Source organism: Lissotriton vulgaris, chromosome 8, assembly GCF_964263255.1.
Source record: "Lissotriton vulgaris chromosome 8, aLisVul1.2, whole genome shotgun sequence".
NCBI lineage: Eukaryota > Metazoa > Chordata > Amphibia > Caudata > Salamandridae > Lissotriton > Lissotriton vulgaris.
This window is the reverse complement of record NC_141696.1, coordinates 1,417,831,413-1,417,851,314: the sequence shown is the minus strand read 5'-3', so window position 1 is coordinate 1,417,851,314 and position 19,902 is coordinate 1,417,831,413. Positions and strand designations below refer to the sequence as shown.

Here is a 19,902-nt window from a genome sequence, read left to right as displayed (position 1 = left end):
ATCAGGTCAGAGTAGCAATTCTTAAGGTTGCAGATCACACAATTTGGTGCTCCTATTCCTGGATGTAGTGCGTACCTAGACATATAGATAAGAGGCTATAGGAAGACATATTGTAGATGGTAATAAATATATGATAATTCAAGTACCATCAAAACTAGTTTGGCAAAATAAAAAAAATGTAATTTTCAGGTTGCAACAGTTGCTGAAATAGTGCAAGTCGGGGGATGGAGTTGGGCGGTTATACTTCCTTATCCGAATATGACCCAGGCGTCTGACTGAACGAATCTCAACCAAATATACATTTGTTAGAAAGGAGGCTGAGACGTTGAAGCAAGTATATTTTTTCAGTTCATATGAGTTATGCGCTGCCCATCAAAAATAATGCCCCTCGGAAAGGCATGGGCTTTGGTTTTATGAGCACAATACTATCCAGAAGTAAACTTGAGAGAATATATTGCAAACACACTCAAGTTTTCCCCAACTACATGTTTAGACTTGACGTTTCTGAATCGATTTGACAATGATAGCGACTAAACATGGGAAAAAAACCGCAAGAAAAATGGTCAAACTAAGCTATTAAAAAGCTTCTAGGCTGGAGGCAGATGGGGGTTGGGAGTGCATTGAAATCCAGAATAAAAACTGACCATCTTTATTTAACATTACCTTTAAAAAAATTGAATAGATCTAGGCAAGGTGTCCAAGCGAACTTTTGGATGGAATTGCTACTCCTAAAACAAAGAAACAATTTGTGTAAATGCACTCAACAACTGGTAATAAATGCCATTTACCATTCAGTGGCATTACATTGTCATAAGACCAAAAAAACACTAATGTATTTCCTCAAGTGGTTCTTTGACAGGTGGTTTATTAACATCAAAGCAGAAAGCTACCCTCACAGATTTGGGAGGAACTGGAGCAACAATGTAGCAATGATTACCTTACTAATATTTATTTTAACATACAAATACTCCTATGCAAAATAACACTCATAAGGGAAATCTGTAAGAGTTGCAAGGAGATACAGGGATGAATCCTCTTCCTCCCCCACACACCTCTCAGTTCACTGGACTTCATATACGTCCAGATAGACTGAATGACGTAAAGTTACAACAGCCCTTTTATTAAGCAGACAAAGCTGAAACATCTTTCCAAAATGGCCGACACCCATTTACTGGGTGTGCTGTTCCTCTCTGTGCAGTGCATGTGCTGTTAACACACAGAATGCGCATTGTAGTATGCGTTTCGGAAAACGTTTGTAATTTTATATATTATTATTATTAAAGTAAAAGGCACTTCCTGAGCTCGTATTTACATAGACAAAGGATATAACACATTGGCTCTCATTAGAACTTAGTAGCCTGGATCGCCAATAAATCCACATTTGCCTAAGCTCATCATTAATAGTGCACAGAAAACTCAGGGGATTTTGCCAAGAACCCCCAGGAAATGAACTAAGTTCCAGTGTAAGACTGCCTTGTAAACATACTGCGTAGGGGAATTTTCGTCAAACATGGCAGAGTCCTCAATTAGAAGTAAGACTTTGGTCTACATGAAACATGTTGTCATAGTTGCTTTCTGTTCAGCACAATTCACTTCCATGCAGCACTTGGAATACCTTCTTATACTGCATACGGGAATGTCAAGACCCAAGAACACACAGTGCAAGAAATACTCCATTAGAAGTTTTTGATTTGAGACCAATTCCTTGATACCGGTTATACAATTTTTTTTCCAAACTGATTATATTGAATGAAAACCTGTGGTATGTTTAATAACACAGCTGCTTCTGCTTCTGGCACTGACGAACAATGTAAGACAATACAGAATGTAAGACATAGGGGTAGTATTACAATGTTGAACAAACTTTCTGGTCAATATCCTTTCCAAGACAAGCACTATGTTTGGAAGTATTCGTGTAAGGCAGCCTATACCAATGGAGAAATCAAGAACATTAATTCTGAGAGAATCACAATTGCATGTCAGAGGTAGGTATGTATAGACGCGGTACTCCAAATTCAGAACTACCTTTTCATAATAGGTTCTACATGATACTGGAATGCTTGTCATTTGGAAGCCTAAGGTGTCAAGTTATAGAAAACTAGCTGTACTTGAATCAGAGTATCAGGTTTCCACATAAATTTACAAGAAAGAGGTCTTGATGTGGAGTGCAGTTAGACTGGAGACCATCCCGCAGCAAAACAAAGACAAAGATTTTATAGTGTTAAAGAGCTCCAGTTGTTGTCCTTCTTCCTAGTTGTTTGGGGATGTCATTGTAACCTGCTCCTTCAATACAGATTAGCTTCACTTCCAACGATTCTGTACCAATGATGATGCATCGTTCACTTCACCAGCACGGTGTTGTCGCCGTGGTAAAAGCAGCAGAATGACTAGTATGAGCAGAATGATTCCACACATTGCCATGAGGGCATAGGAGACGATCCACATGATGGGTTCACGAAAAAAGTTTGTAGACACACAGCTGCTTGAAAAATCAGTTGTAGGGAAAGGACCAGCAATCTCGGATACATGGCTGTCACCTACATCTGAAAAGGAACAAATCAAATATATTTTGAACTAAAGCCTTCAAATGAAAATATGTATCAATAAATGAATAATTTATTATGAATTAATAAGTGTTAAGCACAGAACAATCATACACGACTAATAAACCAAGCAAACTAATGCATTACTTAAAATTATTTTGCCCTCTAAGACTCCGGTTCATATAGAACAAAAATGGAAAGCAAGGACAGTAAAACAAGGAAGCAGAAACAGACAAAATGTACATAAGATTACATAGTGCATCTACACTTTCCTCGAATTCTACTACTACAGTCAACTTATTACATTTCTATATGTTTGATGCTCTTTTTCAAACTTGTACTATTTCTCAAATGTCCCTGCAGTTGCTGTAATTTTTGGAAGTTGCTGTAATTTTTGGAATGGAACAAACCTTGACAAATTGGCAATTTTAAAGCTTAAGGCCAATTAAAACGGGCCTCATTTTGGTCAAAATAACTGTTGAGAGCAATGCTACAGAATCGACTGCTACGATATATACAAATTTCTACTTCCCAAGATTACATTCATGGGTTACTTTAGAAGGAGTCATCTTGCGTTCCTGTACGCAGAATTCCTGGGAGGGTGTTGCTAAAGTCAAATAGTTAAGATTTTTTGTGACATCCATTTAGTTTAGGTCAAAGATCAAATAGATTATAATGGGCACTTTATTACTTTAACATAAATACTTATATATGGCAGGAAATTGATACAAGGTTAGTTTTAGCAAAAGCGTACCAGTAAAGGCAGTCACAAAAATGGTTGCAAATGTGATCGTCGCCAAATAGAACACAGACAACTAACGCAATAAGCAAATGGCTAAGAAATTGCCTGAAAGAAGTGCTACATTTCCACACAAAGTGTTAAGAAGTAGAGTAACCTGCATGCAACAGGATCACTTACATACAACTTCGATCACCATATCAAGTATCAATGACACATTTTCAGCAAAACGGTCTTAATCAAAATAAACTAAAACTACCAAATCAATGTTTGTACAATCCAGTTATCAAACATCCAGCGAAAGCGTCTCTTTTTATGCGGATTCCCTAGCATGAGTGATCACCATAAAGTACATGAAACACTGCACACCTCTATTCCACTAAACGTGTGAGAACAGCAAGATGGGAGACTTAATGACTGCCAAGTGTTAACTCTCAAATGGTATATTTGGAGAAAACATGCCTGAAATTCCACTGGAAAACATAAAATGACTGGCTAATTGTTGGACTTGTATTGCAAGCTATTCAGAGTTGGGTGGAAGAATTGTATAGTACATTCTTTCTCAGACTAATACCCTACAGTTAAAACTCCTCCACATGATCCCTACCTTCTCAGAGGTAGTCCTAAAAACCATCAAACGTTAGAGCTACTGCTTTGCTCAGAAAGGTGCCACAGATGGTCTATCCTTTGGGCACATCACCATTGCTTCAGAATTTAGGAGTGGTATCAAGTTAAGATTTCTTTTTTTGGTTGGATGTAGGTTCTTTGCTTTTATTGCAATCCTAGGAGTATGAAGCACATCTGTGGTGCTTTGATAATCCACCAGATTTTTTAGATGAGATCGTGACCTCACCAGTCAATAAAGAACAGAAAGATAGATGTTCTGCTAGGTGGCGAACTCGTGTTCGCATTTCATTAACAGTCTGGAAAGTCAACTTCAAGCAAAGGAATAGCACATGGAGCTGGCCGGGGTTCATGCTTACATTGAACATGAAGTCGTACTTTTAAGATCTGTAAATGAAAAAAGGCATCCTCCCTGTCCAGGGATACCAGTTAATATCCTGTCAACACTGGAACAAGGGTGTGCATAATTCTTTTGAGGCAGTTGTTTGCTCATTGGGGTCTAGCAGCAGTGCACATACTATGGCCTTTGTTTACCGGGATGAAACCTAAAAGAAATATACTCCTTGACCCCCTCAGAGCAAGGGCTATCTTCAATACTCATTTCTGTAAAATATTTCAGCCCTCCTCATCCTGGTGGTGCCAACTAGAGGTACCCAACCAAGTGCATTGATAGTATTTAGGCCCTCTTGTTAGAGTTTAATTTCCCAAAAGTTAAGGAAGGAGTAGAACTGCACACAATCACTGCAGCATGCAGTAAGATAGGTGCAACTTGAATAAGCCATTGTTCTGGATCAATGGGCTACTTCAAAATGGCCTCTATGGCTGATGTACACAGAGGCTGGAAATTCCAGCCTTTGTGTGGCTTTAACAAGAGGACCCAGCTGTGTCTGGTCATAAAATGTGGCGACCCTCACCAAACCTTGAAATTGTTTGCAAAAATGTACTATTGTCCATTAGTCATCTGGGAGTAACCCCGAAGATCTCACTAAGGACATATTGCAAGGAGGCTCTCCATCTGCTTTTTTCTCACTACCCTCTTCTGAGAGACTGAGCTTCCACAATATGTTAGTCTGGCAAAAACTAGAGAAGTTGACAGAGACCAGTTATCCTTGGAGAACAGCTTAGTAAGAATAGTTCTCATGCTGGCAACCTCTTTGGAAAAATAAATTTTCCAAGAGAATTGATATGCTAAGTCATGCCTTCAGGTGGTACTGCTGTTCTTGGACTTGTGCTGCAGAACAAGCTACAGGGAGCGATCCTTGCTAAAACCTCAGATTTTGCCACGTCATACTTTTTTGTTGGGCGTGGGGTGGGGTACATCAGGGCCAGTTCAGGTGCAAAAGACACTTACACCGTAGGGTCCCTTGCACCCTGCATCTCAGGAACCATTACCGTGGCAACCAAGGGGTAGGTGGTGTACTGAAGATGAAACCTATGCCTGGAGGATAAGGTGGAAAATAAATGCTACATTTGCCAGAAGTTAATCAGTGATGGCCTTCAGTTCCTCACGATTGCCTGGATCACCTTCATTCTATCATCTAAGCATAATTCCAAGCCTTTACCTGGGACTATCACACAAATATCCTATGAGAAACCTAGGTTATGGAAACAACAATTATTGAAACCCATTGTGGGCTGCAAAGTACATAAACTTGAATTACCAAAAAGTTAAAACTTCAGCAAAAATTGCTGTTCTCTGTATTGCCTCTGTTTGAACACTTTTTACCAAAACTGATGCTCAAAAATATTTTGCTGTATGTGTGATATTGAATAAACTATTATCTGCATGGAAGGATAGACATGTCTATAGAAATTATTTAGTTTGATTACCATAACATGGATTCAATTTGTTAAAGAAATACTGAGCCTTATTTTAAATAATAAAGTCATACTTTCCTATAAACAATTTTAAAAAGGCTACTGTTTTGGTTTACTCCAGGTGAACTTCATAATTCTGATTTCCCTCGTCCCTTCCAACCCTCACATAGGTCTATCTCGCCCAACCATAAAGGTGAATGAGTAACCACATCTTATCCTCAGGAAAAAAAGTCAAACTCCTCCCTTAACTTCTCCTGCATTTCTTTTCCTAGCTCTCTGTTTGACAATGAAGCCACTGAAGGAGAGGGTGGTTTGTGAGAGCTAAAATAACTGAGGGGGGAACTGGATTGATGAAGGTTAGCAGTAAATGATCTGAGCATTATCTCTTTCCTTGTTTTCTCCCTGTCCTCAACTCTGATGTGCATCGAAGTGGCAGGCCTTCGCCTTGATTCCACAGACCCACCAAAGAATACACCAGATTATGTAGGTGCATTATGTGGTAGTGTGTAGTTACTTCCTGTAGTCCTTTTTACATGCCCACATGGTATGTTCTTCCCTTATTTTCCTCCTGTTCCGTCCCTCCGCACCCCACAACCCCCAAGTGTTATGTACCATAAAGAATGCTTACTCTTGATTGTGGAAACTATGAGAGGCATTTACTAGGGGAAACTTGGTCATAGCTGTGACTGGAGATTTTCTTGTGGAATAAATCTCGTTTGAAGCTCAACATCTGATACCTTGCATTTCTTTCTTTGGGATTGTTGGCAACTACATCATCAACTTTACATTGGCGATGACTGGACATTCCCCATGTGAATAGGAAGAAACTTTAACATCTTTACCTTAATACCATTAGATTTACTTCACCTATGTACTTTTCTTCTATGATATACAATTTCTACACTCATGCTCATGAACAGCCTTTATACTGTTATATAGGTGCATCCAGCAAGTACCTACTAGTGGCCATGGACAGGTTATCCAGGTGGCCGGATATTGGTGTTACCAAAGATATTAATACCAAGACTGTCATCAACTTTTTGCAAGGGAGCGCAATCCCAACATTCAAGTCAAGGGAGATCGAGACATTTTTTTTTCTTCCAGAACAAAATTTTATTATGTTGTTGAAAAGATGTCTGACCAGCACAGCTCCCCGGACACCGGAGAAGCTGTGAGCATTAGTGGAATAATCACATTGAGACAATTCAAACAACAGTGTTTTCTTGTATGCGGAATAAAAATAATAAAGTAACGTTCCAACATCCCCCCTCCCTGCACCTTTCCGTCCCCGCCCCCTGCACAGCATCTAGTCTATATATATTAAAAAATCATGTCACTAAATTGTCTTTCTTCAGCTTCATCACGCGCTGGCGGTTCGAGCCATAGTCCTCTATGAACTGCCCACCTCTTCCAAATCTTATAATGTTTCCGGGGACAGCCCCTGGCCTCAAATATCGGGCATTCCAGACCCATGTAAAAATCCAGACCTCTTTTCCAGACTCCCACCAGGGGGGCCCTGGGGTCTTTCCAGGCTCTGGCCACGTCTCTTAGCCACTGTGAGGCCCAAAAGCAGCAAATGACGTTTGTAAATATTCCCCCCCACTTGTTCCAAGACATGGAGGAGCCCCAAATGTGGCGAGCGGGGGAGCTCCCAGCCCAACACTTCGAACAGACAGTCCCACACACCCGACTAAAACCTTCTCAGTCCGTCGCACAACCATACCGTATGTATAAATGTTCCCACCTCTCGACCACATCGCAAACAATCAGGGGACGCAATCATGCCTGCCTTCCACAGCCGTTCCCTTGTATAGTAGGCTCTATGCAGATATTTGAACTGAATGAATCGCAGGTGTACCGCAGTTGCCGCTCCTCTCGGAGCCTCACGCGCTTCTCTCCAGTCTTCCTCCTCCAGCGCCCCAACATCGCTCTCCCATTTAGTCCGTAGGTTATCTAGGGAAGAGGAGCAGTGTGTGACTAGTGTTTGGTAAATATTAGATATTTTCTTACTTTCGAATTCCCCCATAAATACCTTAGCCTCCAGTGGGCTAAATTCAGGCAGTGAGTCTAGGCCGTTCAGGGTGGGTGTGATAGCATGACGGAATTGTAAGTATCTAAAGAATTGGGTCTGGGGCATGTCAAATTCCACCCGCAACTCCTGGAAAGACTTGAGGGTCGTGCCCTTGACGACGTGGCCTAGGGTTGATATACCAATTGTGTCCCAGCCTCGGAACCCTTGCAGGGCCGCCAATGCCGGCAATAGTTCGTTCTGCCACAATGGGGTTTCCCTCGTTAGTCTGTTCCACCACCCCATGCGGCGAAGTGCTCCGCGCCATATGTGAAACACTATTTGAGTAACCACTGGGAGCCTCTTTCTCTTAGTTGTCGAGTAGAGTATGGTGTGCAGCGTGTCAGGGTCCATTAGATGTCTCAAGGGCATAGGTCAGGTCGCCCCGGTCTCCATACCACCACTCATTCAGTATCAATAAATGAGAGGCTTGATAGTAGGACAAAATTACCGACGTCGCCAAACCGCCACAATACATAGAGAGGAAGCATGTGCGAAGTGCAACTCTTGCCACACCCCCTCGCCCAGAGAAACTGACCGAGTGCCGAGTTCACCTGCTTGAACCACTGCGGTGGAATAGGGTATGGGTGATTTTGCAGCGGACATAATAAATGTGGGAGGGCCACCATTTTAAATATGGCCGATCGGCCATAAACATTTAAGGGCATGCGGGATCATGTGGCCATGTCAGATCGGACCCGATCCCACGTTGCGTGTCCAGGAGATCCCACGCAGGTCTGTTAGGAAAACACCTAGGTATTTAAGGCCTCCCGTCACCTCCCGCAATGTGGCCGCCCAGGCCCCGGCGTTTGCCCAGCACAGATTTTCGTAAATTCAAGTGGAGGCCCGAAACCTCCCCGAATATTCGTATAATGTCAAGGACCCGCGGGCCAGATCTATTCAGGTCCGTAAGGAAAAACAAAACGTCGTCCGCATAGAGTGCAATTCTATCGGTAGGCCCCTCCTCCCATTCGATACCTCGCATCTGTGCATCCACTCGCACCCACGCCGCCAGCGGTTCCATGGCCAGGGCGAACAAGTATGGCGACAGGGGACATCCCTGTCTAGTGTTCCGTCCTATAGGGAAAGGGTCAGACACCGCCCCAGCCACTCTCACCGACGCCGTTAGGTCCGTATATAATAGCTGCAAATATGATAGGAAGTGGGGCCCGAGATTTAGGCGGGACAAGAGTGCACGGAGGTAAACCCAGCTCACTGAGTCGAAGGCCCTATCTATATCGGCCAGTAGAAGCGCCGCGGGAATCTCCGCTGCTCGAGCTGCCTCGACCGCCACTTGTGCGCGTCGAATATTGTGTCTTGTTGCTCTGTGGGGCATAAATCCGGCAGGTCCGGGTGGATCAGGTCTGTAATGTACGGGAGTAGACGGTTGGTCAGTGCTTTCTCCAATATTTTCGCTTTGGTGTTTAATAATGATATTGGTCTGTAGGACTCATGATATTCAGGGGACCTCCCCGGCTTACAGAAGACCACTATTTCAGCGTGTCGCCAATCCTTCAGGAGTCGGCCACACTCTCCGACGCCTCCAGCTCTCTTCTGTAGTATGTTCCTAATTGGAGGTGAAATTTCTTTAAAAATTCACAAGGGAACCTGTTGGGTCCGGGGGCTTTGCCAACATTTAATTCTCCGAGGGCTGTGTCTAGCTCCTCCACTGACAAGGGGAGTGCCAAGCGGGCACGCCCCTCATCTGAGATCGCCTGTGGCGGGAGGTCAGCAAGGACTTTGTCAACATCTTCTGCCGGGAGGAACTCTCGGGGGGCAATTTGGTCGGCATAATATTGTGCGAAGTTGGCCGCTAGGGCCGCCGGGGCCATCATGGTCGTTCCCTCACTATCACGAAGGCACGGTTAGGACTGCGCATGAAAAGTGATCTGGCAAAGTCTATATAACATCGAACTAGATTTATCGCACCATTGATAGATCCTACTCTGAGTCGCCAGCCACAGCTGTTTAGCCTCATCTAACAGCAAGGAGGCATACGATTGCTGCATCAGCAGCAGCTGACCCACGTCTTCCACACCCCCTCCAGTATTACATTTTCCTTCCTGGTCTCTGACCCGTTCTGCAGCCTTCACTATGTCCTCTCTACGGGTCTTACGGGCAGCCGCACACCAAGCGATGTCTACCCCGCGGAGTGTGGGTTTCAGGGCCTCCCATAGGGTCATGTCGTCAGTGTCAGACCTATCATTATCGCTCCAGTAGAGAGCAATGGCCTCCCTCATGTGCGTCCGGTAGGTGTCTAATTGCAAGTGCCATGTGGAGAGGCGCCATCGGAATGGCTGTCGTCTTTTATCAAGAAGTAAGTCAGTCGCAATTGGGGAGTGATCCGACAGGCCGCGCGGCGGGATAGAGGTGGAGTGCACCCTCCCAACCCAGGAGTGGGGGACAAATAAGTAATCGATCCTGGAGAAGGATCCGTGTACTGCTGAGACATATGTAAATTTACGACTTTGGGTGTGTTGGTGTCGCCATGCGTCAACCCATCCCATCCCTCTCACCATGCCATTCAACTTAGTGGGTGCGTCTGTGGGCACGTTACCCCCCACCCCCCCCCAGCCTGTGGCGATCCATTCGTACATCCATCACATCGTTCCAATCACCACCCACTACTGCCAGAGCTTGTGGTATCTCGGCCCATATAGCAAACAACTTTTCAATAAGAGCACCTTGTAGTGGAGGTGGGGCATATACACTACCGAAGACTACCGCCTCAGTGCCTATCTTGCCCTGAACAAATACGTATCTGCCCTGTGCATCCACCCACTGAGCCTCATGAACATAGGACAGTCTGCGGTGTACTAGTACAGCCACTCCCCAAGATCCCCTCACAAAAACAGCATGAAATACCTGCTGATATCCATAGCGCTGTAGACTAAGAGTCTTGGTACCCATGAGGTGAGTCTCCTGTAGCAGTAACACATCAGTTTTCTCCTTCTTACCCTGTCGCAGGACTGCACCCCGCTTTATCCTATCTAGCATTCCCCGTACATTCCAGCTCACAACACCATCAATGCCCTCTGAGGGCCTGTCTCGGTAGTATCAACCGCCATCTATAAGTAGAAAGAGGAATGGCCCAGGTGTCAGAGACCACACACACATACCATGTTTCCATAGGACCTGAAAGAACACTGTGCAGATGAAAGCAACTCCCCCCTTCCCCTTCCCCTCCCCAACTTACCCCCAACTAATCCCCCCGCTACCTCCCCGTTCCCAACTACCCCCAAAACTCCCCCACCTCATACCTCAGCAACATTGAAGTACCTGTCGCTGTATAGATAGTCTCCGGCCCCCAACAGGAGGTGAGAGACCCATTATCCCAATGGATCCCCATGAACTACCCACTTAGTCCCAACTTAACCCCCACTAACAAACTCCTCTGAACTGAGGGGTTGTGTCCGCCCTCCCTTTGTCGTCCCCCAACCCGCGTCCCATAGTCCCAAAATTACTTATTCATCAGGAGTCTTAGGTAATACTTTACAAAAGTCATCTTTGCCCAGGAGGCGTCCAGTCCCCTCTCTGGGCCCTTGTCTGAATGCCGTCACACACTTTTGGAGCTCATGATTCCAGATTTTGAGAGTCTGTAGTTTGTGTCCTCCGCCGCCCCATCGTCAGGAGGAGGGTTCTTCTTATTCCTTGATCTCCAATTGCTCCTGCATCGCGATCGCCGGGGGGTCCAAGTGGGGGCACCGCAGTGGAGGATGAGTCAGAGTCTCGACCCAGAGGAGTATTTACTCTGATCCGGACTGTCTCATCTGTCCAGGCAAAAACTTCTTCCGGAGTATTAAAGAACTGGGTCCGGGATTGAAAGACCACCCGCAGACGGGCCGGGTACAGCAAAGCATACTGAATATTTAGGCCCCTTAGTCGTGCCTTGGCCGCGGTAAAGGACTGGTGTTGTTGCAGTACCAGCCTGGTGTAGTCCGGAAATATTAAGATTTTGTGGTTGTCAAATAATAATAGCGGCTCCTTTGTGCGCGCTTGTCGCATATCGTGTCACGATCATGGTAATTGAGCAACTTGGCTATCACCGGCCGAGTGCGAGCTCCCACCGGCGGCTTTTGGATCAGTGCTCGGTGCGCGCGCTCAATAATAAAGCCGCACGAAAGGGACTCCGGAGGGAGCCACCCCTCCAACCAACGGGTCAGAAAGGCTTCCATATCGCCCTTCCCACAACCCTCCGGAAATCCCACAAACCGTAGGTTGTTTCTTCGAGCACGCCCTTCTGCATCCTCAGCCCGCAAGGCAAGGCCCTTCTGAATCTCCTGCGGCGTGCGGGGTGACCACGCCCACTGGAGGCCACGCCCCCTTCTTGTACTACTTAACCGCTGACTTCTAGCGGTCAGGTAGCAACCCTTCACCCAGTCCTGAGGCGGAAGCCGGGGCTGGAGGTACTCATTTGCTTTGCTTTTAAAAAAAACAACTGTTCATGCACCACGCTCGCTTTTTGTGTGGTGTCACTTACTAAAAATTGTATTTTAAAACTCACTTATGAAGCCCTAATTTCAGCGCTCTCTCGCTCTTACTTGTTAGCGCTTCAGCGCTCAGCTGATCGTGATAGCTGCTCGCTGCCCCCCAGCTCCTCGCTCACAGCCGCCATCACCTGCGGCGTGCGCGGTGACCACGCCCACTGGAGGCCACACCCCCACTCCCTCGACCTACAAATGTGCTTACACAGGAAGCGCAGCGGACGAGCGCAGCGGGAGCGCCTAAGGCAAGCCCGTCTGCGCCCGTCCTCGCCAAGTCCTCGCCTCTCGCCAGAACCCCTGCCCAAAAATCATACGTATATGACAGCAAGATGCTGAGGTCGCTCAACCCTGGCCCTAGATGTAACAATACAGAGGGATGCATGGGCCGTACCGCCCTCCACTGCAAAAACTGTAATCTGGTCATACCTGACCCACGTCCTATCAGCCACAAAGAGAACAAAAGAAAGGAAATGTCACTTACCATCATGCAGCTGAACGTCAGATCCCTGGTCAAACACCATGCGGAGGTAAGAACGCTCTTAATGGATGAGAACCCAGATATGTTTCTGTGTGAAACCTGGCTTAAAGACGACCTAACTAGCATCCCCAATCTAGCTATACCGGACGGGTTCTCTATGACTTGCATCAATAGAGACTCAAGAGGAGGTGGCATTGCAGCCATCCATAGATCCTCCTTTACTTGCTCCTTCCAAAAGGAAAGTATTGCGGACAGCGAATGCGCTCGCTTCAAAATCTCCACAAGTCCCCATTGCACTCTTTCTGGCCTTTTTATTTACAGACCCCCAGGGCCCTCTACGAAATTCACTGAAGAGCTTATTGAGACAGCACACGCCATGATCACTGGCTCGGCCAACTTCACGATCTTAGGAGACCTCAATCTCCACTTAGCCGATTCTTCTGATGCCAAAATCAGCAACTTCGTGGCAGACCTAGCTGCTTTGCAGCTAATCCAGCTCGTCCGAACCCCCACACATGTCGCGGGCCACTTGCTTGACCCGGTATTTACTAACATACCAGAGGCCAAAGCTGACGACCCCAAACCCATGGCCTGGACGGACCACTCGTTAATAACCCTCTCAATCCCGAACAACTCCCCCCCCCCCCCCCCCCCGTAAAAAAATCACCCACCGCACGCCTAAAACGACCTTGGCACAAACTCCAACAATGTGACCTAGCGGTCAGCCTAGGGGAACCTAACCTGGAGGATATAAACGACATTGAAACAGCATATGCGTCCTTCCAGGAATGGATCACCAAGGGACTGGACGCCATTATACCAGCCAAGTGGACAAAAGGGCGAAACACCCCTTCCAACCCCTGGTATGATGAGAACCTTAAAACGATGAGGAAAAATTGTAAAAAAGCGGAACGGCAATGGAGGAAGGAATACAAGCAGGAGGACAAAAGCGCATACTTGGACATTCTCAGAACATACCACAAGGCAATCCGGGTAGCCCGCGCTACCTTCTACGCTAATGAGATAAAAGCTAGCCCCAACCCCACGAAAACTATCTTCCAAATTGTGCAAAAATTGCAAAATGGTGACAAACCAGCCTCTCACATCACCTCCACGCAGCAATGCGAAGACCTAGCCACCTTCTTCACGGAAAAAGTGAAGAAAATTTACAACGCCTTCACCCAGGATAGTCCAGACGACATCAGCCCACCCAACGCCACCTCTGGAGACTCTAGGCTCACTTGCCTACCCGCTATCTCAGGCGAAGAACTCACCAAACTTTGTAGAAAGGTGAAATCTGGTGCCCCCACAGATCCGATGAGACCAATTCACTTCCTGGGAGCCTTGGAATTCTTCCTCCCATCCCTGACCTCACCCCTTAACCTCTCTTTTACCACAGCCACGGTACCTACCTGCTGGAAACAGGCCTGGGTAACACCGATAATAAAAAAACCTTCCCTAGACCCTTCTAAACCGGAGAACTACCGCCCCGTTTCACTGCTCCCATGGGTAGCGAAACTAGCGGAAGCCCACGCGAACAAAATTCTCAGTGAGCACATGGCAAAAAACAACATCCTGGACCCCTCCCAACACGGGTTCGCCGGGCCATAGCAAGGAATCCGCGCTCCTCACCTCCACGGAAAACCTACGGGAAATCATGGACACCGGTAAAAGTGCCGCGCTGATACTGCTCGATCTCAGCGCGGCCTTTGATACTGTCTCCCATGCCATCCTACTAAAACGCCTTGAAAACATCGGGATCGTAGACTCGGCGCTTCAATGGTTCTGATCATTTTTAACCAACAGATCTTTCAGGGTATCTGCCCCTCCGTTCATCTCCCAACCCCAAGACATAGGACAAGGAGTCCCACAGGGCTCTGCCCTGAGTCCCTCCTTGTTTAACCTATATATGCAACCCTTGGCGGAGGTTGCCAAGACATGGGGCCTCACAATAGTATCGTACGCCGACGACACTCAGTTGGTTATCAGCCTCAATGAGGCCCCCTCTCCCGAGGCAACGAGATTCCGGGATGGACTGACTGCCGTCGCGAAATGGATGACAGCAAACTGCCTCTAGCTCAACGGTGGCAAAACCGAGGTGGCGATAATGGGGAAAAACTGTGACAACTGGAATGACCTCTGGTGGCCCCAATCACTGGGCCCAGCACCCTCCCCCGAAAACTATAGCAAAAAATCTAGGAGTTTGGCTGGACTCTACTCTTAGCTTCCAATCGCACACCAAAAAAGTTGCCGCAACTTGTATTGGTTTACTGAGAAGTCTGAACCCCATCTTAGGCTACTTTGACTCCAAAACGCGACAACTTATCGTACAAGCTACCATCTTGTCCAGGCTGGACTACGCGAGTGTCCTGCTGTTAGGAGCAAACAAATCTGAAATAAAGAGATTCCAACGGATCCAGAATTCGGCTGCAAGGGCTATAGTAGGTCTCCCTAGAAGGTGCTCGGCGAGAGCGACCATTCACAGACTACATTGGCTACCCATCAAAGCCCGCATCCAATTCAAGGCCCTCATACTCGCCTTTAAAATCCTGAAGAACGAAGGTCCAGAGCTCCTCCGTTCGCTGTTGACCCCCTATAATCCCAAACGGAATCTCCGGTCCAAGGGGCAACATCTAGCCATGGTACCCCACACAAAGCTCTGCCGCATCGGAGGGCGTTCCTTCAAACTACTGGGGGCCAAGTTATGGAACTCCCTTCCCCTTCACATCCGATGCATTGACAATATGCTAGCTTTCCGCAGAGCGACCAAAACCCATCTCTTTCCCTCCTTGTAGGTCTTGTTTCTTGTCTCAGCTGGTTGTGTTATGGTTCTAGCGCCGGGACGCCCCGTTGCTGGGGCAGCTGTTTGCGCTTTACAAAACAGATAACATAACATAACATCCCTTATATGTTGGCTACTTTCTTTTTCAGGGTCGCCACATCGTCTTCTACCCCCGTGATTCTGGTCTCAGTCTCTGTAATGCGGGCCACAGCGTTTCGTACATCCTGGCGCAGCAAAGTAACATAGGCCCCAACTGCCCCTATTTTTGCATCTAGCATGTCTCTGGATTGTGTTATCGCCGCCATGAGGGCTGCGTTGTCTGGCCGGACACTGGAGGTCCCCCCGAGGCTCCGGCGCCCGCAGTCGGCCCAGTAAACTCATCTATTGTGCCTTGTTTCGAGGTACCCCCGCTGTTGCCACCCCTCGTCATGATGGCCTATGAATATGAGGATAGGGTCCAGGGAGTATAGATCAGGAGGTTATTGTCCACTCCTAGGCCAGCCCCCGTTATCTCGTCTCTTTACACCAGTATCACAGCAATGTCTCGGTACCCCCTTCCATCTTTATTGTAAATAGACACTCCACGTCTAGTGTAGAGGATGCACGGGCCTCACCGCTGGGCAGGTGTCACTCCGAGGGCATCACCCCTACTCCGTCGGGGACCTCCGTCGAGGGCCAGGGGCCTTAATGCGTAGGCAGTTGTAGGATCTACGTGGGGTTATTCGCCTCCGCCTCCGAACACCTCCGTGCCTCCGCCTGCCCGTCAGGGACCAGTCTTCAGCGCCCGGGCCCCCGTCTCTGGGGGTCTCCTCCGCGGTTCTATTACACCGCCGAGTACACAGCGGCGCTCCGTGCAGGAGGCGCTATCTCGTCATGGCCGTTTGCCGGGCTCAGCAGAAGTCATCCGCCTCCCTTGTGGCGATCGCCGTCGCCATCGTCTAGGATCTGTCGGGGGTAGGGGGGTGGAGGGGGGGGGGAACAGGAGAGATTTTCCGGATCACCCGCGAACTAGCAGTTTCCCCCCGGTCCAACACGACCGCTGAGTGGGGCCTGCCCAGTTCCCCCCGCACTCCTCACCATCACAGGCGGTGGAGCCTCCGACATCCGATCGCAGCAGCGATGCCGTCAACTGCCGCGACCTCTCCACTCCGCACCGTCAACACACTCCGGTATTCCGCTCACCGGAAGTGCGGACTCGCCCACTGCTCTGCTCCTGCTCCGGCCGCGCTGCACTTCCACCCGGGCGTTTTCCAAACTCGAGGTCCCGGCTTCCACGCGCCGGGAAGACCTCGCTGCCTCGGGGTCTGGATCTCTGCCGAGCAGGCGTCAAAGTTGCTCAGATCGCCGACAGGGCACCCCATCCACCTCCGACAGCCAAATATCCCGATTAGGACGTCTCAGGGTCGGGGAGAAGCAGGATATTTATCGGATAAGTGATCGGCGGGACGGAGCTCTCTTAGGCTGCGTCCGCCATGTTCGCCGCCTTAGCCACGCCCCCGAGATGGAGACATTTTTTGGTAACCGGGCTTTATTCATAGGAAGTGTGCGCTCTTTCATCCCAAGACCAATGGGATGGTGGAGAGGTTTAACAGGACTCTCAAGGAAACAATTCAAATTGCCAAGGGTGGTGGAGGCAGTTGGTTTGAGGCAATAAAGAAAAGGGTGGAGGAATATAGATTTACCCCTCACCCGACCACAGTGTCGATTCATTTTGTGATGTTCAAAAAAAAAAAAACGTAAGCCCTACACTGTTATGAACACCCCCTGATTGGAAATGTACAGTAAGAATTCTTAAAGAGCATGAGAAAGGAAGCGAGAGGTGGACATCCAAATGAAAAGAAAAGAGAACTAGAATAGTCTCAAATTAATGAAACCGTAGTCTGTGTTTTACAGATCTGGTAAAGATAAAATTACCAGAATGTTAGAGGGGTCTCATGCTATAGTAAAATGTTCAAGGTGACAAAGTATTTTCAGGGGCTGCTAAAATGGCGCACGGCGCTGCGGAGCTGATGACGAGCCCAGGCTCGTCATGCAGCACGGTGCTCGTGTGCTGGTGACGAGCCTGGGCTCGTCATGAGCCCGCCCGCGCAATGGAACGCTCAGCACAGCAGGGGAATTATCCCCGCGTGTGAGCGTTCCACGGCTCATGACGAGCCCAGGCTCATCACCAGCACACGAGCACCGTGCTGCATGACGAGCCTGGGCTCATCAGCACAAAAGGGGTTAAAGAGGTCCCTCCCAAAGTCGGCGATAACACTGAATAGGGTTATGAGAACTTTTGTAATTGGATTACCCAGGCTCTGGATACACTGATCCTGATAGTCTGGATCAGGGCTCGCTCCCATGAATCCAGCCCTTGGTACAATGAGGCGCTTACCATCCTCAGGAAAGAATGCAAAGTTGCTGAGCGCAAATGGGGAAAGTCCTACGACCCGGCGCTCAAGACCCAAAACATTCTTGTCCAAAAAAAGTACCATAGAAATATCTATAGGGCGCGAGCTGCATACTATGCTAACGAGATTAGTCAGAATCCTTCTAAAACGTTTTTAAAAATTTTAAAGGATCTTACCTCTAAAAAAGCTGTGAAGGAGACAACTGCCTCCTATACTCACTCTGAGAATCTGGCCTCCTTTTTCATTGATAAAGTGCAGAAGATATATGACTCTTTTCCAGCCACATCATGTGTTACTTCTTCTACCACTGTACCTACTCACAAACTCATGAATATACCTGACCTAAGCCAAGAGGAATTTTTCAAACACTGTGGGAAAATCAAATCGGGCTCTCCTGCGGACCCTCTTAAACCCCGCGTAATTCAGAGCAGCAGAAAGGCTGGTGCTGAACCCCCTTCGAGATATTATAAACTCTTCATTTTCAACGGCCACAATACCCATCAGATGGAAGCAGGCGTGGGTAATCCCCCATTAGTAAAAAACCCATACTCGACCCTACTATGCCTGAGAATTTTAGGCCCATCTCACTGCTCCCCTGGCCAGCCAAGGTGGCAGAGTCCGACGTCAATAGCATACTGCCGAAATTCCCTAGCTCCAATAATACTCTGGACGCCTCCCAGCATGGCTTCTGTGCAGGCCATAGCACCGAAACAGCACTCCTGAGTGTGAGGGAACACCTTCGGACCATTCTGAACTCCGGCCAGACGGCAGCACTGATTCTATTAGATATCAGTGCTGCCTTAGATACGATTTCACACAAGGTTCTGCTACTTCGGTTGGAGGAGGCAGGGATTATGGGGCAGGCTCTAGACTGGTTCAAAGCATTCCTGACTGGACGATCCTTTCGGGTCTCCAGCCCTCCGTTCCTTTCCAAAGAACGTTTAATCGAACAAGGAGTGCCTCAGGGATCTGCGCTCAGTCCGACGTTATTCAATATATATGTTCAACCATTGGCTGAGGTCGCCAAACAATGGGAACAATCGATAGTCTCATACGCGGACGACACTCAGATAGTGGTGCTGTTAAGCACCGAGTCCGGACTAAACGCGCAGAACTTTAAACAGGGCCTAACAGTAGTAACCAACTGGATGACAGCTAACTACCTTCAGCTAAATGCTGGCAAGACCGAAGTCTTGCTGGTAGGTAAGGAGGCCACGGCATAGGGAGACAATTGGTGGCCTGAGATTCTCGGCAATCCCCCTGAGCCCAAAAATGAGGTAAAAAATCTCGAAGTTTGGATTGATTTATCCCTTAATTTTATCCATCACACTAAACAGGTTGCCGCCACATGTTTCCGGATCCTTCGGAACCTGAAGCCGATTTTAAAGTTATTTGATCCCCGCACTCGGCAGCTCGTGGTACAGTCTGCCATTCTTTCGCGGCTGGACTACGCAAACTCCCTACTTTTGGGGGTTAATCAGGCAGAGAGGGGAAGGCTGCAACGTGTGCAAAATGCAGCGGCTAGAGCCTTGACGGGGCTCCCCCGCTGTCACGCGGTTGCAAGCACCCTCACCAAACTCCACTGGCTTCCGGTGGAAAAGAGGATCCAATTTAAGCCTCTATGCCTTTTATTCAAAATCTTGAAACTGCCTCGCCACCCATGCTCTATCCCCTCTTGACCGCGTACATCCCTCGGCGGACACTACGTTCAGAAGGCCAGAACCTTGTAGTGGTCCGTCGTATAAAGCGAGCTCGAATGGGAGGATGCTCCTTCCGGTATCTCTCTGCAAAACTCTGGAATGCCCTTCCACTCCAAATTCGTAATTTAAATGACCTTCTGTCATTTAGGAAGGCCGTCAAGACTAATCTTTTCCGCTAAACTGCTTTGTTATGTTATTACCACATGCCCCCATCTGCTGTGGCCGACTCTTCTGCTTCTCTCAGTAGCGCCAGGATGCCCCTTAGCTGGGGCA

The 19,902-nt window shown here is 47.8% G+C and overlaps 1 protein-coding gene across 1 annotated transcript in view; it reads right to left on the bottom strand.

Annotated features, from left to right (window-relative positions):
- Positions 1–845: 845 nt before the first annotated feature.
- BACE2 (beta-secretase 2) overlaps positions 846–19,902 on the bottom strand; it is a 340,766-nt gene continuing 321,709 nt past the window's right edge. The window contains exon 9 of the mRNA XM_086935433.1: positions 846–2,543. Coding sequence (XP_086791559.1) covers positions 2,302–2,543 — 242 coding nt within the window. The 3' untranslated portion in view covers positions 846–2,301. The remainder of the gene's footprint in view (positions 2,544–19,902) is intronic.